Raw genomic sequence first — 23,437 nt, forward strand, 5'->3', positions numbered from 1 at the left:
CAGCGCTTTTTTTTTTTTTTTTTGGTCATAGGGTCATTTCTCACTTAAATGATTATTTAATTTCCAGATCAGAATATCAAAAGCTCAGTCTAAAAGAATTGGATACATTTGTATCTCTCTGGGATATTTGCTGCTGTGCACATGGAGATACCATGGGTAGGATGGGTGGTGAGAGAAGAGTAGATGGCAGAAAGCCCTTGGATTTTGACTTGGTTTAGAGCTCCTTTCTCTAATTATCAAACAAACACCAAGAATATCTCATGACAGAATTTATTTCTAAAGATATATTTATATTAACAAGCAATGAAGTGAGAACAGATATGCAGGATGAAATGGTCAGTGCTGATGAACCTATTTCCACACTAAACAGATTTTAAGGATGGGGACATCCTGGACTCACATGGACTGAATGCTCATTAGCAATTGGAGAGCATCTTCTGGTGTTGTTTAATCCTGAGAGAATCCAGTCTGTGCACTCCACCACCCTGCAACGTAAAGCAAGGCAAGTGGTGATGGTTGGAAAATATACTTTGAAAACACACTCCTGATGCAATTAAAAAAGCTGCCTTAGGTACATCCTGGAATTCCAGGAATGAGGTGAGATTATCAGTTCATCACTTATGCAAAATGCTTAATTACTGTTTTGGTAGGGATCTGTGTTCATTGAGGGCCAGTCAAGCCAGATGAAGTGGGATGGGTTCCTTCCTTGTGAGTCCCTCTTCGGGAGGCCTGTGGAGTCTATCACACTATCACCAGTTTTAGACTTAGGAATCAATCCATAAGAAGTAATTTTAGAAGTTCTAGACAGAAAACATGCTCTAGTCTTCTTTATTTCTTAATGTAATATGCATTAATTTACCAGCATATTAAAAGAAGGCAGACAGAAAATAAAAATTTCTGGTTAGAGTTATTGGTGCAAGTCTAAAACATTAGGTCTGCTTAGGATCGGTTCCTCAAACATTTTTCCCCAATGGGGATTTAAGTAGATGGCTAAGTATTTGACAGACCTCAGTATCAAGATCAATACTGAATTAGAAGACATGGCTAAGCATAACCGGGGGAAAATAATTAACAAAATTAAGGATAGTTTTGCTCTGTGGGGAACTATTAAAGTTATCTTTATGGGGTCATGTAAATGTAATAAAGATTCTTCCTGCACCACAATTTAATTCTATATCAGAAATGGTCCCTGTAGATGTACCAAAAGATTATTTTACTAAAATTGAATGTGTATCCTCTTCTGTACTAAGAGAAAGGGGAAGAAAATCTTAAAAGTAGAAAGTTGTGAATTTTACACAACACAGATATAAAGCTGCCTAAATTCCACCTGTATCAATGGTATTTAGTTGGTTCAGATGCCACAGTTCACACAAATGGTTTTCTTACTCTGGGAGAAAAGGAGAACGTAGTGATATATAGCTGTGCTCTAGAATGTTACGCTTATTCTCCATGACAGAATTTAATCAAGTATTTATTGTATTTTAAGAATACAGAAAATGGTAGAAGAATCCCAAACAACACATATGTCTCTGTAAGTATTTGGATTAATTCTACTTTAAAAAACAGAATGCAGTCATTATTTTAATTTGCCTTGTAACAGAAAAGAATTCAGACTGTAGAATGTGATGTTTTAATACATCTTTTAGAGATGTGTGCAGCAAACCTGAATTGTTCATTACTGATTTAAATTTTTCTAACTAAATGCTAGCACGCAGCTCTCTGAGGATCTGTTGTTCTTTTTTGCCTCTACCTTTCCATTAGCACTTTTCCAGTTACACTGAAAACAATTTAATCCAATCAGAAGTTCTCTTAAAATAATGTCAGTCCTTTTCTTAATTCAAAAACAGGGCTATTATGAGAGAACATCAAACCATTAATTTTGCTCTGTTAATGCCATGTGGATGGTGACCTTCATCTTGGCTCACAGCCTCCTCCATGGTTGAAAGCATCCATTTAGTATGTGAGGTTTGATCATCAGTGGAAAGTTGATGGTACAGTGTAAACTGAGAACACTTTGTGGGTTCACACCCTGACTGTATCACAAATCCAGATCACCACTGTTCCCTGTGCTTTCTTTTAATGGGAGCCCAGGATGCAAGTGCAGGGAAGCCACAGCATGCTCCCACAGTATACTTTCTGGCACCTGTTGCATCTCTTTTGCTTAGTTTCTGATTCCCGGAAATTTTAACCCAGCATGAGAAGAATGAGCTTTGCCATTTTATCAAAATGTCCCTCTACCAAGTATCGGGTCAACACAGAATGTCATGTGAGGCTTTTTGCCTGATTTGATAATGTTCATCTATGGAATCAGTCCCTGGTGGCACAAAGAGCTGCTTTGCTTGAATAAAGGTTTAAAGGATTGGACCCCTAGTCTCTACAGTGAACTGGTGTTGCACTAAATACTGGTACTTAGCAAGTACACATAATAAATCATGATTAAACCTCCTCCTAATCACTTTTCTTCAGGACTGATAATGTTCAGCTACCACAATTTGTCCTCTGCTTCTAAATTACCACTAAACTAGCACTCTTTTCCAATGTTTTAAATAATCATCATTTTAAACTAGGAGACAAGCACTGAAATTATTAGCATCATGAGCATCAGTCTAGGCCAGGGTCTCCTCTCCATAGTGGCATCTGCTTTGGAAGATAGTATGAACAGGAGGAAGATGAGAAACTCATGTGTTTCACATTAATTCTTGCTATATGGAGACTGGCTTAATCCTCAAACTCAGCATGTACATCTCTTCCAGAACTCTTTGACATTAACACATATCATTTAGTTTTTCATGGCAGAGGCTATCTCTTCCTCTGAATACTGCTGTTCTTGCTTTTACTGATATCCACTGACTCTGATTAGCTAATTGCCAGGTGAAAACAAACTTTTCACCATTTTGAATCTTGTTCCACTGTCCTGTAGCACTTGCGTTGTAAGACAGAGAGGGAAGTGTCTTCTACAAGCTATTTGTTACTTTAAGCATTTTTATCACATCTTCTATTATTAGTGACCTTTTCTATAGGAAATAAACTCAAATCTCTTGAACCTTTCTCTTGTATGTGTTTCCATGCCTGCAACTATCTCAATTCCCTTTTAATGATTTTAATTCTCCAGGTCTTCTGGGGCCGTTCAAATATTGCATGTCGATCCCATGTTCAATCTTGAGTTCAGGTCCCACCTATTTCACTCTTCAGTTGTTTCGCAATAAGATTAGACTTCCATAAGGGCATGTGGTGAGACTCAGCTTCAGTCCATCCAAACTTCTGTGTGGCGAACACTGATGGCTGAGCCTGTCGCACTGCCATACATCCCAGCACAGTAGTATTACCTGGCTGAGGCTGGGCAGAAAAATCAGCTGCTGTGGTCCCCGATCCAGTCTTCTGTACCCCAGGTGCAGACTGTATAAGTAGGCTGTTTGCATATGAGTTGTCCTTTTAACATTACAGATATGGCAACATGGATAGGTGGAACTTGACAGGGGGAGTACTCTGAATTGTCTTCTGTTCTCTTGTCTGGTACAGTACAGACATAGCCTAATTCTGCAAACGTCCCTTTTAGATTTAGTGAGCAGAACTGAGCACAGTATTCCCGATAAGTTAAAGTATTTATAATACCATAAAATACGATGACATTTTATTTTCTGCCTTATTATCATCCAATACATCCAAACACCTTGCCTGCTTTTGTCGAGCACAGCCATTTTCGAGTTTAGAAGTTCACTGAGCTGCACAGAAGGATGCTTCCTCCTTATACTTTTATGTTTTATTTCATCAACACTCATGTTGCTTATTCAGCTAGTTTTGTCAGGTCATTCTGAGATTTTCATAATCTTTTTGAGACTTCTGTGTCTGAATAGCTTTCATCACCAAAGAAAGTTACTGTCAATATGTTGTTCATTAATAAAGCTGCATGTAATAGAAGCGAGGCACTCAGAGACTTTGGGACTAAATCGGTAATTTGGAGCACTCTGAATAAACTTAGTGAAAACACTTTCTCTTCTCAGCACGATTAATTGAAAATACATTACAGGAAAAGCTATTTCAGAGTTGCTGTTCTGGGAATCATGGTGATGTGTGATCCTGTCGAGTGGGTGTTTTCTGGATGACTGTTAGGGACAAGCATTAATGTGACTAAGAATGTTTTCACTGTCTTCAGTGAGCCTCAGCTGAACTGACTGTTACATAACCTCCTGCAGTTTCAGTGTGTGTACACAGTGTTGAGACTTCATTTGCTATTTCTTTCTGTGACTGTCCTTGCTAAAGTGGTTTATTTTCAGAGCTCAGGAGTGCTATTTGCGACTTCTCTCTGAGACTGCCTACTTTTTGCTATCTAATACTGAGTTACAAAAAATGATGGGCTCATGGATAGCTAGCTATATTTAATAGTTTCCTACTCACCTGTGAGTCAAAGTGCCATGAAAAATGTGAAAAAGGGTTTAGAAGGGCAGATGACCCATCCCAGGAAACATTCAAGGTCAGAGTGGACAGGGCTTTGAGTAACCTGATCTAGTTGAAGGTGTCCTGGCTCACTGCAGGGAGGTTGGACTAGATGACCTTTAAACGTCCCTTCCAACACAAACCATTCTGTGATTCTATGATTCTATGACATTACGGCTCCACTGGATCACTGCTGAGAAATGACTGCTCGGATGAAAGGCCGCCTTCACAAATCCAGTTTATACAACATATGCAGACATCTGTTGGGGCACCTCTTTCCATCCTGTGCTTTATACTCAGGATTTGGGATTCTAATTTCTTTGCTAACTTGCCTTGATGGTCATTGATATTTTTGAAAATTGTTTGGTAAAAACAAACAAAAACCCCAAAATGCAAACCTGCAGCATTTACCTCCCTTTGCGTGACTATGATCAGTAACACAAGCAGTTGAGCAGTAATAAAAGAGGCTGTTTATGCTCAAATCCCATTCTTTTACATTAGGTTGTGAATTTCATAATCTGCAAGCATCTATGCCAAAATCTGTCACCTGAATGTTTGTAATTTGAGGACCCAAAGCTGTGCTGACTTCTGTGTAAGGAGGCAAAACCACCTAGTTGTAAAGGGAAGACACACTCTAAAAAATCCCCTTGGTCTGTAGTGATGCAATTTTGGGGCACAGTAGCACAAGAAATATAAATGATACTGGAGTCTTTCATTCCAGACACTCTGTCTCCCTAATGATACATCAGAGTATTTTCATCTAACCTCTCCTGCTAAATCATTGGTAGTATTGGCTAGATATTGATGATAAATGTATCATATTGATAGCTAAATATTGGTAGCTAAATGTATCATAATGCATCATTGTAACACCTCCAATACCTGCTGATAAATGGCTTCAATCTCTTGCTACAACAGCAATTTATGAAAGAATATCATATAAACTTCAAGATAAACTCCCACAATTTGAAGAGATTGCCTCTTTTTACACTTTATAAATAGAAGCAAAGATTGTACATCTCCTTCAATATACGTGTTGAAATGGTCTAGTCTAATTCCCAACAGGACAAATATAGAGCTCAAAGGGGAGCTCTTTGCTGTTCTAAATTGTCATAACTCCAGGAGAGCTACAGCAATTTACTCCAGAGAAGGATCTGTCCCCAGGAGCCTGCCTGCTGTTACCTCTCCACCTCTTAAGGTTTATGAGAGTGATTTCTTTTTTTCTCTCTTTTTGCAAGGAACCCTTACCCAAAGACACCTAGCTGCTTGCGGATCCTCAAAATGGAACAGATGAAGAATCCTATACTTTTAAAAGAAATTCTCTTAGTGATCTGTGGCAGGTGCTTCCCCTCTTTCAGATTCTTTCCAAAAGGGCACAAAATTAGTTTCTAATCATAAAAAGTCTTAAGACATCTATTCTGTGGTAGGAAGATTTTATGAACTAGATCAGAAACTGACGTGATTCCCCTTTTGGCTGAACTCGCATTCATTAACATCTTGTGCTAGGCAGGTGCGGGGGTAAAAAACTCCATATCAAATCCTGTAAAAATATTTTCAGAACATTTCAATAGCCATTCTCCATGAAACACAAGTGGCAGGTGCAAAACAGGTGACAGTGAGGCACATGGTTTATAACACTGCTCACATTTCCACCTCTGAGTAGTTAATTTATCTCCAAGATGTACTTGTAAAACCTTTATGTATCACCACCATTTATTTCTGGTATGGAATAAATGTACACATGCATTACATTTAATCAAGGCAGTGTACAGTCAGGAACTAGCTGACAAAGTGTTCCTCATGATCTTTTAATGTACCTCTTCTTTTTCCTATAATCCCTTCAAATGTCATCTCCTCTTGTCTTCTGTCAAACTGTTGCAACCATGAAAATAATAAATAATACATATTTTGTATTCCAGCAACTTTATACAAGTGCTCTTAACACATAAGGTCTCCAGAGAGACAAGGGAGAGAAAATTTGAGTTGTAGCTCTCATCTTAAAATGAGTGAGAAACAATTATGTTCCATTTGTGCCACATCCCACAGCCAGTGCCCAGAGGCCGAGGGAGGGAAAATCTTCCCTTGGTACATACAGCACCAGCATATCAACAGCAACAGTAGATCTTGAAGCAGGGACCCCCAAGAGCCCACAGGGAAGCCCTCATGAATTACAGATCTGTCTGTTTCCCTGAATCAGTTCATCTCACATCCCAGCGCTGCTATGATGATGTGGACTAACTCCCACCCAAGCATGGTGACAGGCCAGGGGTACAGAAACCTGGTTGCAAGAAATCTTGGGAAAGGATGCCAACACATGATCAGTTCTTTCTAGGAGAAGAGGACCTTGTTTTTATCGTGCTGAGGGCTGCTGGGCAATGAAGAGAACCTGCAGCTTAAGCTTTGCTTTGCCCTGTGATTGTGAACAGGACAGAGTTGGTCCTTCTTTTTTCTTCCTTCAGATGTATCAAAATCGCAGGAATTTGGCTAGGCCTCCCTGGGTGCTCCTGCCTCTACTTTTGGAGTGATGTAACACCAAAGTAAAATGAAAATTTATGGAAAGTGCCAAGAATCTAGCAGCTTTTTCCTGGCCATGGATACCCTGGCCCATGAGGACAGCTTTAAGATCTCTCTTGCTCTTCAGTTAATAGAGAGAAAGACAAAGGGCCTTTATGTGGCCCACAGGCTCCACTGTGCAGAAGAAGCAGGGATTGCTGGAGGGCAAAGGAGACTGATCAAGGACTTCATAATTAAATAAAAGAAATTAGCAAATGCTGGAGTCAGCCACTGGTTCTAATGAAATAGTTCAGGGTAAATAAACATGCATGCATTTATACATAAAACCAAATTTGTATGGAGGAGATTAAGCCAAACAAACACTGTCATGTTCAGCTATACGTTTGTATAGTAAATCAACATATTTCTCAGCTCTCAGTTCCCCTAAGTGCACCTGTTTGACTTCGTTTGTTTGGTTTGTTTTTTTCCCTTTCTTTCCAGCTGCTCACAAGACCAATAAATGACTAAGTAACACCATTATTGTAAAACAAGCTGCACAGCACAAAACTGTATTTACTGGAATGATGTCACATTATTGTTTCCATACCATTAAATGTTTACTTTAGGCTTTTTATAACACTTAGACACATAAAGGTTATTCTTTCAGCCTCAGAGAAATGCAGTAGGAGGCAATTTTCCAAGTGGTGCAAAAAAAATATGCACACAAGTCTCATTATTCATGAACTCAATAAGAAAACTTAACTCCCTGCCTGCCCCCTCCCCTCCCAGCCTTCTTAGCAAAATGCAGCAAGATTTAGAAAACAAAAAGACAAAGCATTTTGGCCTGAGTCTCAGTGAAAAGATGTTATTTTTCATCAATTATTCTGCATTACGATTTGATCTACTTTATTCCCTGCATATTTTAGGCAAATACTTCGCAGAGCATAAGGTTAATATATACAAGCTGTGTCATCTATATGCCCTTTTCAGCTGATCATACGAGATTTGGGCTATGTTCTTCCCTTTCCTAACAGCAGTGTTTTATTTTGTTTGCTAGACAGACAAAGAAGGAATGTGTCAGAGGTTCTGAAAATCAAGGAATTAAACTCAGACATTCAAAGGTCCCAGCTGTTACTTGAGAAGTGTTACACAGAAAGGAAAAAGCTCTGAATATTATGGGTTATTAATGGCAAATATTACCTGTGATATGCCAGCAACAGAGATGAGGGTAATCATAAACTCAGAGAACAGGTCACTTACATTATGTTATGTTTGCATTGATTAAGGCACAGAAATCTTCACAGATCGGGGTCAATAAATGGGAGAACAATGTGCAACATTTCTTGTGATTCTGGAAATAACAGATGTAGGATATTGTGACTGTATTTCACAGGACTGTATTTTACAGACCCTTTTTAGTCTTTACCTGCTCATAGTGATTTAAATTTCCAATTTTAATCTGGATTAAAAACAGTGAGAAGGAAACCTAGATTTAAATAGCTGATTTTATTTTTGCTTTGATTCATACCTGGTAATTAATTTTCTTCTCACTGACTGGCATAATAATTAATACAGGCTGAATTGCAACCATATTTACAATGTATATTTAACAAATTTCAATATCTGTTTTATTTTATCGTATAAATATACACAATGAGATTGTAAGAATTACTGTAATTTGTTCAGATGCTTATGTTTTACATTCATATTATCTCAGAAAACAGTGAAAGACTTTTCTAAATGATTGTTTTATTTGGGATTTGTATCAAAATGCATTGAGATGGAAACTAAAAATCAATTGAAGTTAATAAAACTGGTTTAATTAAATTATATTTAACTGTCTTAAACATACGGCACTGGGGGGTTTTCCTTATAACAGGAAACATTTAAAACTAGTCAGATTACTAAATGAATGAAGTGGATACATTATTTAGTGAACTGAGAGATTATTTCCTATCTTCAAGAGCTAATACTTAGGTGTCTAACATGCAGATAATTGGCTAGTGAGATTATAGGATGTACCTGTAGGGGCTAGTGCCTCATTTCCCCTGAAGTCAATAGGATTTAGACATTTAATCTGTAGGAGGGATTTTAAAACTCCCACTGGTCGTCTGTCTCCATCTCCAGGCACCAAAATATCTTTCGAAATCTGACCCCTCACCATCAGGGTTTTGTCCATGTTATCTTCTTCACCTCTTTTATTCATAGGCTAGAAGAAAAAACAATCCTACATTTTCAGCCTTCAATCCGTTTCTGAACTTTGCATGAGCAATGCTAATTAAATGACAAAAATATTTGCTGTGCCTGCCAGTTCAGCTAAAACAAACATCAAAGGAAACCAAGACTTTTCTGTACAGTAAAACATTCAAAAAATTGCAAAACCCAATATCAGCATCACAGTAAAAGCAGAAAAAGTAATACATTTCTGTATTTGAAGACATAATTGTTATTTTAATAAAGTCCATGCTGACCTTATAAATTGAAAATTATTCTATAGATTCCCCAAGTAGCTTGCTTTGAGCCACTGAGTAGAATCTTTCTAATATACTGAAATAATGCTGGGAAAAATCTAAGCTTTAATAGAGGTTATCAATGTTTTATATCTGATTTCAGTTTTATTTTTAATGCACTTAATTTGACTAGATTTTTAAATTAAATACAAACATCTATGTTTAGTCTAACTTCTGAGCACCTCTAGATATTCCCAGCAACCACACTGTGTGCCTGGGCTGCTGGTACAGTCACTGGGGCATTATATCTCTCCAACCAGAATCCCAGTGTAAAAGCCTAATAGGCACAGACCAGACACCTAAACCTGACTCAGCTTAATTTAATCAAGATGAGACTTTCTACTAAAGTGTAGTTCAGGTGTACCTGATATTTCAAGGGCTTTGTTTCCTGTTATGCTCATGTTTTTTGATGGATTAGGAATGATCACTCCGGTATATACTGTGAAAGCTTTATATATATAAAAAATAATAAATTACATGTCAGTCTCAGGCCAGCCGGGATTGGGGCAATGTGCTGGATAATGACAAACTCATGCCAGTTTGTTGAAGGGGGAGCACTGCCGAGAGCAAACACTGCCGCACTGTGTGCAAGATCCCAATTTATTAACACCTGTTTACATAAGTTCGTTTTTACTTTTACATCCTACTGACTTTCAGGTTTTGCCTGTTTACTGCTTACACGCTCACCACACTCTGCAGGTGGTGTTTTTTACTGCAGTTTTTCAACAACATAGTGTTACGTATCCACAGTCTTCTAACCTCAATGTCAGTTTACATTTTGCTAACCACCAATTCTTAATTCCTACAATTACCTTTCTGAAAATAGAAAAGCTTTCATTTCTCACTGAAGACTAGAAATACAAAAATCCCATTAGACTGGTTTCATCAGGCTAATTTTAGCAAAATCAGTATTGCTATAACATTTACAGTGTAACATTTTGTTATAATTATTTCTAGCATCTCCTGCACCTCCATGTCCCTGTGTGTAAGACAGAAGTAAACAGACCTCTGTCTCACCTTTCTTCCCCATAAAAAAACTTAATAGTCTAGGTGCAGGACTTCAGTTTTAAATTTGTTCTCCAGTAGATTTTGGATCCTGCAGCTGAGTCTGCAGCACAAGAGCACAGTTCCTCAGTTTAGGTGCATGCATTTTGACAAGCAGACTTCTAGGGAAGGAGGGCACTACTAAAATTGTCTGGCCTAAACCCCTGCACAGATTTCACCTGCTAATTACTACACTGAGCCTCAACTTGCACTTAAGTTAAAGCATATTTTACAGAAAAATATCCAGTCTTAAAACACTTGCATCTCCCTTACCCATTGGTAGTTTTCCCAGTAGTTAATAGCTCAGTACTTAAATTTTGGCCCTTTAATTCAATCCTGATTTTGTCTAGTTTGAGCTTGCTGTTGTATCCATCTGCTCATTCCTTCTGCTGGGTTGTGAACCTGCTGCTATCAGATATTTTTCTCTACATAGATTACAGACTGACCCCATCTTTTCTTTGCTGACTGAATACCCTTAGCTTCTTGTGCCTTGCTGCATAGGGTATGGTTTTCAGGTACCGTATCACTCCCATAGATTTGTTCTGATCCTTTCAAGTTTTGTTTGATTTTGAAGTGTAGAACTGGGTATGTTATTCGAGACAGAGCCTCACCCTTTTGGTATTTCTAGATATTAAGACTCCTACATAATACTGACAGGTCAGTATATTACTGGACAATACCTGCTCTCTGTCTGCTGTGGCATTATAGCTGGGTTCATGGTCAACTGGTTAGTCGTGACAACCCAACAGTCCTTTTCTGGGGTTACTGGTTTCCAAGTCACAGTTTTTCAGTCTGTAAGACAGATTTACATTCTTTGCTCCTACATGTATGACCCTGACTTTTCCAGTGTTGAAATGATCTATGTTTAATTAGTTTATTTCACCCAGCAATCCAGATTGCTTTACAGAACTAATCTGTTCTTATTACTTACAATGTCAACAACATTTGTGCCAGCAGCAGGCTCTACTAGCAATTATCTTATACTTCCTCTCAGGTGATTAATAAATATATTGAATAGCGTAGGCCCAGTGAACAGATTCCTGCAAGAACTCACCAGAAACTCTTACATTATGATAATTACCCAATTACAATACACCAATTCCCAAACTATTTAAAGTATACTAAGCTGATACAGTACAGTGCTAAACGTTAATCACAATGTAGTGTGATTTTGTGCCAGTCGCTTTACAGTGTCAGGCTATATCATGACAGTGTTTATCTCTGTCAATAAAGATTGCTGTCCTACGAAAAGCAGATATTTTTGATCTCCCTTAGACTTTCTAAATACTGCTTCATCTTGATGCTACAGTCTACAGATAGTTTCCTTTTTTACTGACTCATGAGAAGTTTTCAGAACATCACCTACAGCAGCATAAGGGATATTAGCATGATCTGCTTATTCAGTGCCAGCTACTTTGCAGACCTCCACCTTTGTGTGCTACCAACATGTTCCTGTCTGCTAAGCACTGGCAAAGATTGTTTCTTCATTGGAGAATATTGTCCTGAGTGTTCAGTCTCTGGTAAGAATTGCAGTTTTCAGATGTGGCCAAAAAAGGAGGAATTCCCTTTGCTGGTATTTAAACTTTGCAATGAAGCATGTGATCAGTCAAACCCACACAGATGTCAGTTGATGTCCATGAGTTTCACGGTTTTGCTTTGTATTGTACCATAGAAAGGATTCAATTAAAAATAAAGTTAATAACAGGAATCAAATAGACATTGAAGATCAGTTTCAAGAAAGTTATATAAAAAATCTTTATAAATCCTGAATCCTTCTAATGACTCGGGAGGAGATAAATAAGCAAATGTACACTTATATAATAATATATATAACATCTCTTTTTTTCCAAAGAGATTGATCACATGCAGCTTTATACTGTGAGTTCTTTAAACTTCAGATTTTAATTTAAGCTTTCAATGCAGATTTTATTATATCCAGTCATTCTCAAATCAATAATTAATTTTATTTCATTCCAATGAGAATCACTTACACTGATACTTTTATTTTAAAATAAACTATCAATTAAAACAGAAAATCCTCCCCCAAGATAGGACAAAAAGAGACCAACCAAAATAAGGTTAGTGACAGGTTCATAATCAAAATCCCTCTCTCAACTGAGAAATAAACACTTGCGAGGATTCTCAATGTGTTTTACAGTCTTAATGGCTGTCAGGTCTCCCTTGATTGACCCTGAATAAAATCTAACTGGGGGTGACAAAAAAATATGTCCATCAACTTTGCTCATGCATTGCAACATAAAAATTGACTGGAGTCATTGACTGCAGGTAGCAATGAGCAAAACTACACAAGATAAATACTCTGGTTTGTGGATACTCATTCACTCCACTTTTGTCTGCCACCTTGATTTTTGGATTGGGCATTCATGGATAAAAAGTAGGTGATCTGAAAAAATCGTGTGTGTCTTTTAAAAGACAGTATCATGTTATGTTACTCCCTCCACAGAAATTTATGTTACATGGTGTTAGACCATGAGCTAAGCTTAATGTAACACGATGCATTAAAAACTGCACATCATGATTGTAATGTGTGTCAGAACAATGAATTGTTATATCACATATCTCTTCATTTGTAGGTAGGGCACCCATGGAAATCATTCGCAAAGGGATATATTCTCCTTTTGATGCACGCACATAAATCCCTTTTCCTCTCACTACTTCCAGCTCTTCACCTAATGGTTGGTCTGAGCTAGGAAAAACTGCTTTTAAAAAAGCCTTGAGTTAGCTAAAAAGGTTTGAATTGTAGCTTAGCATTTATTATAGGCACAGTTTAACCCTCGAAACTGCACGAGAGGGCTGTTTTGTACCCTGTGCTCCCCAGTAGTGTAATATTTGAGGGATCACATTGCTGTGTTCTCTGCCCAGGGTAAATTGTACTGTCACTATAACTTTTTTTTAAGATGAGTAGGTCTCCTGGTTTTATACCACCATATCCTAGTGGGCTACTTTCTTTACATAGAAGTATAGGTGAAATCATATTCTGTTCTGGTGGTGTTTGGAGAAGGTACAAAGACAGAAACGGGAACAGACTTTGCCCCCAGCTCTCTACAGCTTCTGCCTGGTGTCTCCTTCCTCCTTTACCTAACTTACCAATGTAATCAAGCTCCCACTGTAACAAAACACAGCTCCCGCTTGATACATCATACTGAGTAGGTATCTCACAAACTCTGCAGCAGCAACCCATCTTATCCTTGTCCCATCCTATGGCCTGTACTACTTGCCTGTGTTTATGATGTTGAGAAACTCTCTAAGCATTTTGGGGAGCATACTTGTGGAGGATAATTTTGACAGGTGTTGATCACCTCATAAAAAAGTGGGTCAAGAGGTCTACACTACAAGGAATACTGTTACTACGTGGTATACTCACAACTAGGGAAATTAATTCTTGTACACTTAAATGGTGCCTAGCTTGGTATTGGCCAGCTGTACAGAGGTTAATTTTATCTACTGAATATATTAAAAAAAAAAAGAGAAAACACTACTGACTTTTATTCAAAATCTAGTCTTATTTATGTAGTGCCCTTTAGGGAGGCTGAATGAAATTTGCTTTTCCTACAAAGCAGATAAAATTTGAAAACTAAATAATTTCCACATTTTGTTTTATCATAAATAAAAAGCAAATTATATTAAAACTGCACAGACGGTTTTGATGGATAAACAAAACAGTATAAAAGCTTACTGAGCATTTACTTATTAATGTAATGGTCTCAGTCCTCAGCTGAAGCAAATGTATATTTGGCAACGCCATGACCATGTTTTTTTCAAGCTGTCTAAATCAACTGGTAATGGACAAGATGATGGAAACTGCCACTGGGGTTTAGCAGATTTTAGAGATGACTGCACCTCCTTCTACAAGACATGCTCTGACCTCAGCAGCATAGGTGGAAGTGGCATAATACCCCTAATTTGAACTATATCAGCTGACACATTGGCTCTATAGCCTAAATGAACTAGTGGTATAATTCAAAAGAGCTCCACTGCAACAGTCCTGTCATTTCAGAAAGTCCCTTACTAAAGCCGAGGGAACAAATTTAAAAGGGAGGAGGGGATATGATGACAATACAGGAATACTGAGACTTACTATTTGCACATCTTAGAAATTGTGTGTTTCTTAAGGGTAATCTTTATTTGAGAGACAATTCAGAATTACTAATATCAGAGGGACTTGTGGCAAGACACAATGCTTTTGAGCCTGTTCTTGTGACAAAGCATATATGCGGCATTAAGTTCTTAAGCTGGTCTTTCACAGAGAATGTTATGAGCTGTAGGAAGTGCTTTGCAGCCTGGTGTGTTCCCTTGCATGTGAATTGGGTACACTGTGATCATTTCAGATTAAACATCTATTACGTAGTTGTTTATGTGTCCAGAGATCTGAGCTCATCAGGCTGATGAGCTGCTTCCAGTCCTTAAGTGAAATGGGAATGACCAGTAATCACTACATGTGCTCTTATCCAGAAGAAATAAACAATACTTAGCTGGATTTTTTAGCCAGAAGGCATAGTATATTGGCAGTGACAATTACACCCACTCGAGTAATTTGTCCAAAACATGTAGCAAACTGCCTTGGAAATATTCCTTATGTGGAGCCAAATGAAAGCTGAGATGACCAGATAACAATGGTCAGAGGAGAGGAAGTTGTATTCACAGCAGCTGCAGCTTTATGTGTGAGATGATGGGAAGGAGCAATACAGAAGAATATGTAAAGATACGTGTAAGGGTCCCATGTACAGTATGACTTGCTCCATATGTCAGCATAGCTAGAGCATCAGTGAATTATGTTAGGCACCTGCCTTTATGCAACAGCGTGCATATCACGACTTAGAGCTAGTAGATCTTACGAAAAGCCTTCAGCCAGATGCAGCACAAGCAGAATGCTGCCAAAATTCATTGAAGAATCAACAGCTTCTGTACCACCCAAAAGGCACAATAGGATTCACGGCTTTCATAACAGAGTATATTCAACTCTGGTGTGATGTCACTAATGCACATGGAAATGTATCTCCAACTGACGAGGCTAGAAATTGTTTCAAAGGAGTCCTGGAAAAAAAAAAACACAAACCCTTTAATTAAAAAAGGAGTGTCTGTCCTGAAAAGCATTCATTATACATACCTTCCTGAATATCCAGATATCCAGACCCTTAAAAACAAAATTACTAGTTTTAAAACTGTTTATTTATAATTTTCAGGTACTAATACAATGTATTGATAATAAAGTAGATCATGTTTTTACAATATACTTCAGCATCCACCAGTAAAACTTTTTTCAAGTTATCAGCATATATGCTTAAATATGAATTCAGATTTGGTAAATTGTAATCTGTTTAGCTACCCAAATTAGCTGTAGGAAAACAATTGCATTCTCCTTCTAAAATTCAGTAAATGAGACTAAACACTGTCAGTGATGGGAGGTAATGCTTCAGGGCTAGAAATAAAACATCGGTAGCACTTGGAAACATGTGAGTTACTTTTCTTAATATTGCTACTTTAGGCAATTTTTATTTTCATACTGTCATTTGCTGTTGGCCTTCTCAGTTATGGAACAACTATGTCAAATATAGAAATGACATCGAAGACTATTTTTAAAAAAATAATTGATGTGTAGATGCATGGTGGTAATGCAGCTTTCCTTGCAGCGGTCTGTATTTTCAAAGCATATGCAGGGTAATTGCACTGCCTTGGAATTGTTTAGAGACTACCTTCAGCCCCAGCATGACTTGATACAGTTTTCTAAAACCAGATTAAAAAGATTTGAGTTTTTGTCGAAGTAAAGGCCTTCATTTTCCCTTGTGCCTGCCAGAATGCTGTTCTCCCTCCTTCTCCTGCACAGGAGATGGTAGGTGTGCATATCAGATACACAAAACATCTGTGAACTTGTCTCCAGATCACAGTAGCTCATGGGGTTATGCAGGCTGCTGATTTTGAGACCTAAGTCTTGCTGCAGAGACAACCTGCTTGAACCAAGGCTGTGTTTCCACTGGCCCAGCTCACAGTTCCTCAGGAAGGCTTGCTGGGCTCTCTAACAGGGGTCACGTTCGCCCTCCTCTGCAGGTAAAACACAACTCCATGCACCTGAGTGATCTTGGCCCTCCCTCTGCCATGTCTGAATGGGGCCCAATGGTGCCAGCTGCACTCCCACGGCTGCTGGCTAATGACCTGTAGCTGGCATGTCACAAAATCCAACATGACATCCTCCCTCACAGCCATCTTTTCTCAAGAGATATTGGTCACTGGCACTGTCAAGAGTCAGGGCAATTGATTAACATAGAATGAAAGGATGTCATGAAAAAAAGTCCTCTGCAGACCTTCCCGAAATATACTACACTGAAACTATATTTAATTTTCTTACTTACTCCTTGAAGTAATTTTTTTTCTTACTGAGGGACCTGGGGGTGTTGATTGACAGCCAGCTGAACAGAAGCCAGCAGTGTGCCCAGGGGCCAAGAAGGCCAATGGCATCCTGGCCTGTGTCAGCAATAGCGTGGCCAGCAGGGACAGGGAAGGGATCTGACCCCTGTACTCGGCACTGGTGAGGCCGCCCCTCGATTCCTGTGTTCAGTTTTGGGCCCCTCACTGCAAAAAGGACATTGAATGACTCGAGCGTGTCCAGAGAAGGGCAACGAAGCTGGTGCAGGGTCTGGAGCACAGGTCATACGAGGAGCGGCTGAGGGAACTGGGGGTGTTTAGTCTGGAGAAGAGGAGGCTGAGGGGAGACCTCATCGCCCTCTACAGCTCCCTGAAAGGAGGGTGCAGAGAGCTGGGGATGAGTCTCTTTAACCAAGTAACAACCAATAGGAAAAGAGGGAATGACCTCAAGTTGCACCAGGTCAGGTTTAGACTAGACGTCGGGAAGCATTTCTTTCCAGAAGGGGCTGTTAGGCGTTGGAATGGGCTGCCCAGGGAGGTGGTGGAGTCCCCATCCCTGGAGGTGTTTAAGAGTTGGGTCAACATAGGACTGAGGGATATGGTGTAGTTGAGAACTGTCAGTGTTAGGTTAAGGGTTGGACTGGATGATCTTCAAGGTCCTTTCTAACTTAGATGATTCTGTGATTTAAATGCTCATTCAGGGGAAGTTCTTTCAAACACACACCCAATGGGTTTTTTTCACAAGAATTTAACCCCCTAAGTGGTTAGCCTCAATTAAGTATAATCATGAAGGAAAACAACCCTTGATCTGTTGGTTGGTTTTAACTCTAGGACTGAGCTGCCAGTGCTAATGTTGCCTCTTTATTTGTTTCTGTCAGTCACCTGACACTGGTGACAGACAGGTTCTTTTTGAGATCCTTGGCAGAATGATGACAGCACTAAGTTGTACTTAAAATTAAAGCTTAATTTTCTTAACAGAATTTTATGGTTTGTATACCACAGAATTTATGGTTAGAACGGCACAGGATATCTACAAGTGGAATCAGTGTAGTATGATTTGTAAGTAGCGTAATACAGAATTTTATAACACAACTCATGGTTTCTAACCACCTGGACCCTCTGCAGATCGGGTTCGATCTTGGTTTGGTGTTATCAATATAACAATCATAATCTAGACTCGAAAACCATATATAATGAGTCACTGCTCAGTCCTCGGAGGAAGCAAGCGGCGGCAGAGGCGTACCCGGCCGCCGGGGTCCCCGCTGTGCTGACGTTACCGGGGTCGGGAGCGGGGGGTACCAGTCACACCCCACCCCCCGACACCACCTCGGTACCAGTCACGCGACCTCAGAACAACTCCTGTTGTCGCATCTGGGGGTGGATTCGCACTTTGTCTACGTGTGCGCTTGTGAACAAACGGTGAAGTAGGCTCGAGGGGTGCCACAGCCCTGCGGGGGCCGCTCCGCGCCCGGCCCGGCCCGGCCCCGCCAGCCGCTGCAGGGACGCCGCCGCCACTCCGCAGGCCGGACGCCGCCACCGGGCCGCGGTGGGGGGAGCGGGAGGCCCCACCCCACGCCCGGTGGTGCCGCCCACTCTGGCGGCTCGGCGCATGCGCGCGCCGTCCCCTCTGAGCACTCCGCACCTGCGCTGGTGGCGCCGGGCCCGCGCCGCTGCCCGCCATGGCCGACCAGCGCCTGAGGCAGATTAAGATCAAGGCCGGCGTAGTGAGGCGGTGAGTGCGCTCGGGATGGGGGCGAGCGTCCGGCCCCCGCCCCGCCGTGCGGGCGCCTTGGCCGCTGGGAGCCGTTAGGGGAGGCCGAGGGCGGTCCCGAGGGGGGAGTGGAGAGCGGGCTCGGCCCTGCTCTGCTGCGAGCTCTGCGTCCTGAGCGGAGAGGCGGCCTTGCCGCGGCCTCGGCCGGGCCGGGCGGAGGAGCTGCCAGCGGGGCTTCGTGCGTTGCCGGCCGTGCCTGCTGCGGGGCTGGGGAGGAGGCGGCGGTGTTGCTGCCCTGGGTGGGGCCGGCGGGTGGTCCTGGCCCAAGTTCTACCGTGGCTGCTGGCTTCTGTCCCTCGCGCACCGTCATCAGGAACAGGCATTTCCTTCCCAAGACGACAGTTAAGCGGGGATTTTGTTCTGTGTCGTTAGCGATTTTTGAGAGGCAAGAGGAGCCACGTTGCCCCGTCAGCATGCAGTGCAGGCTCGCCGGATACTTTACCGAGGCATGAAGTCTTACCTGTTGTACCGAAACAACTGTTGAATGGGTTATTTCCGTTATTACTGCAAAACCCATGGTGAATTCATCACCCGAGTCTTGATTTTGCCTAGTTTGAACGCAGTCTTAGTTTTTAAGAAAAAATGCAGCTTATCTATCAGAATCCCTCTTACTATGACTGCAAACACATGGCCTTGGTGTTAAGTTTGTGGTCACAAGGGGGTTTATGAAGGAAGGCTACACCCTACAAAGACTGGGCTGGTTCAGGCAGAGACAGGAATTAGTAGAATGTGTGCCAGATTAGAATGTTAAATAGTCCGGTTTCATACAGTCAGCTTTGTATTATGATTTACCTAATTTCGGTTAGTAAAAGGCTAACAGTAAGATGGTCACACTTTCTATTACCTGTTTAGGTTTGAAAGGTTGGACTTGAAGACTAGAAAAGTAAAATGGGTACAGATTTTGTTACTCTGTTTATGCTAGGTAAAGGCACTTTTGAGTTCCTAGGCTTCAGATGGGCATCAGTTCTCAAGCACTGCTGCAAGCAAGAAATTGATTATATAATTGTAAGGTTGTGTTTCCTGTCACTATGCAGGATGGGCAAATCATGAACTGGTGTGTTATTTTTAAGCTAGAAAGCTTTAGTGCAGTCTCATTGAGTGGCTTGGTGACTGCCTTTTGCTTTGGGTCCCTTTCATAACCTGTATTATGATTACTGGCTTAGCTGGACAGTAACATTGCCCTCTGTGTGTTTTTAAGTAGATGGTGTTCTGTGCCAGTTTTGATAGACAAAGTATTCTGAGGTGTGGGAAGGCTAGAATTACTGAGGTGAATGTTTTTACAGACTATGTATTATTTTTGTTAGTTAAACATATAACTTATTTGTCTAGAGATTTTTGGAAAGCTGTCGTATCTAATAAGACACAGTTTTACTTTTGTAGAATATGTAATTTGTAGAGGTTTTAATACTGGCTATCGCTGCTGTTTGATAGTTTTACTGAGAGAACTCTGTGATAGTACTGAATAGCATTACAGGTAACTATTGCTTGATAAATCATCACAAAAGTTACCTGAACAGGATTTTTCCTCGTGTTCATAGATTGAGGAACAGTGAGGGGAAGGTCTTTACTAGGCAACAAGTAACTGTGGAGACCCCAGTGGAGCTGGTGTAGGCCTGCATGTTCACACGGTGAATGCTGTACTATGATGGCTGTGTCTTCTCGGACATTGTATTGGCCTAATGATGCCACCATGGTTATGCAGATGTGGAGCTAGCTCAGTGTCTATATGCCACTGTCCCTAGTGCGTCTAGCTTGGAGTTCAGCTTGTCTAGCTTGGAGTTCAGCTTGTCTAGCTTGGAGTTCAGCTTGCGTGTTCTTTTTCTCCATTGTCTGCAGTTTAATTGAATCAGAGAGCTGAGAGCAGATTTAAATTTAGTAGTTTGTTGTCCTGTGAGCAATTGCTTTACTACATAGTGTGACACTCATGTTTCTTCACTGGATTTATGGAAATCCATGGATTCTGATTTTGATTTTATTACAAAGCTTGTTGCTTCCAAGTTACAGAGTAGGTTACTTAAATTCCCACTGAATCTTAGTTCAGGTACAGTAATACTAACACAGTTCAAATTATAGACAGTCAAAATTAGCATATGCAGTTTCTAATTTTTCTGTTTTGTTTTTAATACTACCCTTTCCCCGATGTTATATTCACCTTTTTGCTGTCCCTCTGGGTCCTATGGCCAGTGCTTCAGTGGGGGGGAGGGGACAAATTCAAGCAAGTCGTCAGCATCTCACATCCTTTGTTGAGAGAAGTGTGATGTTGGTTGTTTTGTACTTCTCAGAGTCTGCATTTAGAAATGCATATTAAAATTCACATCATAGTTTTTCTTCATTGTTTTGCACTTCACATTTTATCTGAATTTACTGCATAAGGTGTGTTTCACATATGTTGAACAGTTTTTCTTTGTTATCCTAAAATTGGTTTTAGACATCTTTCAGGGTTTCATTTCTTTGACCGATATTTAACTATTGGTGAGTGGTTTATAGCACCGGGGCATTTCAGCATCTTTCTGTGCCTGTGTTTTCAAGGGCTCTGCTATCATCCCATGTTCCTGCTCTCATCAGATTTGGTATTTTATGCTGCTTTTTTTATTCTAAGTCAGAAATAGTTCATTTTTGTTAGTAACAAAAATCAGGACAATAGCATTATACCCCACGATTGTACAAAGCTGAGTAAAAATTAAAAACAAAGCAGGTAATTGTAACCTAGTCATAATAGTGGTTAAACAAGTAAAAAAAAGCTCTAGGCTAGCCAAGACAAGTCCAGGCAAAGTCTATTTCTGAGAGTTATTTTGTGAGCATAATACAAATTCTGTGGTGTCTTAAAAACAATGCTTAGTGGGTTACAGTATGTTTCAGAGGTACTGTATGGGGGGGCATTCCTCTGAGCTGAAACAATATCCAATTGTGACAGAAGAAGACTTGGTCCATAATGGTTTAAGCTAATTTAAATCTTAGGGACTGTGTTATAACCTCCTTCTTTGTGCCCTGCGGAAGGACTTGTGTGGCCACCTATCTATATTTCAGGGAGCTGATCCACTGAAAAATAACCAGGACTGAAAAGAAAAAAAAGTTATTTTGAAGGATGGGGCCTTCCTGGACCAGCTGACTACACGACTGTACATGTTTCAGGGCTAGTACAAAGCAAGGGATGAAACATTTGGGGAGGTGATACAAATGCAGTCAACAGGATTCAGGTTTGCTTCTGGAGAATGATTGTGTGAATAAGCAAGTAAACTTCGCTTGTGTTCGTTGTGTGGTAACAATATGCACATCTACAGTTACTCTGGCATGCTTTGAATGAAGGTAACTTAAAAAAAAAAAAGGGGGGGTGGGTGCACAAAAGAGGAATGTTATCTTACATTCCCTGCAGGGGAGATGATACAGCAGCAGCTTCCACTTCTGTGACGGTTGCACACAGATAAAAGAAGTATGACTCTGTCCCACTCCCTCTCCACCCATACATAGCTAATGTGTGCTCTACTACACTGGGCATGTAGCTTGAGTCAATTTAGGAACATTAACGTCCTCTTATTTTGGACTAGAACAACTATATAGGTATTTGTTCCCAGTATGTGAAAAGACTGACGTAGAGGCTTATTAAACATGCCATAAAGTGACTGACTTAACACTTCAGTTAATTTTACTTAGGTTTTTTTTCTGCATTTGCAGTTTAGAAAAGCACATTGAATTTAGCTGTAGTACTGATTTTCAAGCATGTTCAGTGCTCAGGCTATTAATTGTATATCAAAAAAGGTAAGGGTCAAGAACCATTAGGATGTATTGAGCTTTTTTGACATTTCATTTGTCTTTTTAAAATTATCTGCTGTAGCACATTCTTTCCTCTCGCTAGTTACCTAACTCATCACTTTTTTTCAAACTAAGAACAAAGCCGCTGTTCTGCTTCGGGATTATTTTTTTATCTGTATATCATAAATTCTTTATCTCTAAAGAGACTATATTGTTGGTCATGGGTACTCACCTTCATGTTTATTACATTGCTATATATCAGTGAAAGAAATTTAAACTAGGAATGGGGAGAACCTTTTGCTTTTTTTGACAAATCTGATAGCCAGGCGGTTGGTGATTGCATACTTTCATTAGTTTGTAATTCAAAAAATGTAGATTTGATGAGCATGAACAATAATGTTTGCTGTATTTGTTGCTTATGTCCTAATAAGCAGTATCTTCTGGTTTAATTACTTCAAAATAATCTTACTCTCAAGTAAATCAGACAACCTGCTGGATACTGAGGGAATTGATTAGAAAAAAACCTTCTAAAAGTATCATATTCTTATTTCAGATTGGCTATGATTTTAAAAACTACTGCAAACAAAGTAAGTTGGGTCATGTGAAAATAGCACTGACATTTGCTCATGGTTTCTATCTGATTAAGTGGAAGTGACACCAGTAGATTAAAATGAGACTAAGACAATTCACATTGCAATTGTGTTAGTTTAACTTTAACAATCTTTTAACACTCTTGTTTAAATGTGGCTGACGTACCATAATTACAAATCTACAAGCCTTGATTATAGAATTTTACATCATGAACCTATGGGGAAAGTGTATTGATTTTTGTGAAGCAGCTCTTTTTTAAAACCACCTTTCTAAAACGATGGAATCTTCCCAAGACTGTTCTTTTGCCTGTTGCACTGGTGTCGATACTGGTTTTTTCTCATTGTAAAATATCATCATATTGCCAAGCAGTTTACACTGTGAGTTTCTACCTCCCTCAAGCACAGAAAGTTCTGCAAGTAACACAAAACTGTTGGTCTATTTTAAAATATAAATTTGAACAGTT

The 23,437-nt window shown here is 39.9% G+C and overlaps 1 protein-coding gene across 1 annotated transcript in view; it reads left to right on the top strand.

The window, feature by feature from the left end:
* The first annotated feature begins 18,444 nt into the window (after positions 1-18,444).
* Positions 18,445-23,437, top strand: part of TBCA (tubulin folding cofactor A) — a 30,492-nt gene continuing 25,499 nt past the window's right edge. The window contains exon 1 of the mRNA XM_074932805.1: positions 18,445-18,594. Within this exon, the coding sequence (XP_074788906.1) occupies positions 18,542-18,594 (53 nt within the window). The 5' untranslated portion in view covers positions 18,445-18,541. The remainder of the gene's footprint in view (positions 18,595-23,437) is intronic.

The sequence above is a fragment of the Athene noctua genome, chromosome Z (assembly GCF_965140245.1).
Source record: "Athene noctua chromosome Z, bAthNoc1.hap1.1, whole genome shotgun sequence".
Classification (NCBI taxonomy): Eukaryota; Metazoa; Chordata; class Aves; order Strigiformes; family Strigidae; genus Athene; species Athene noctua.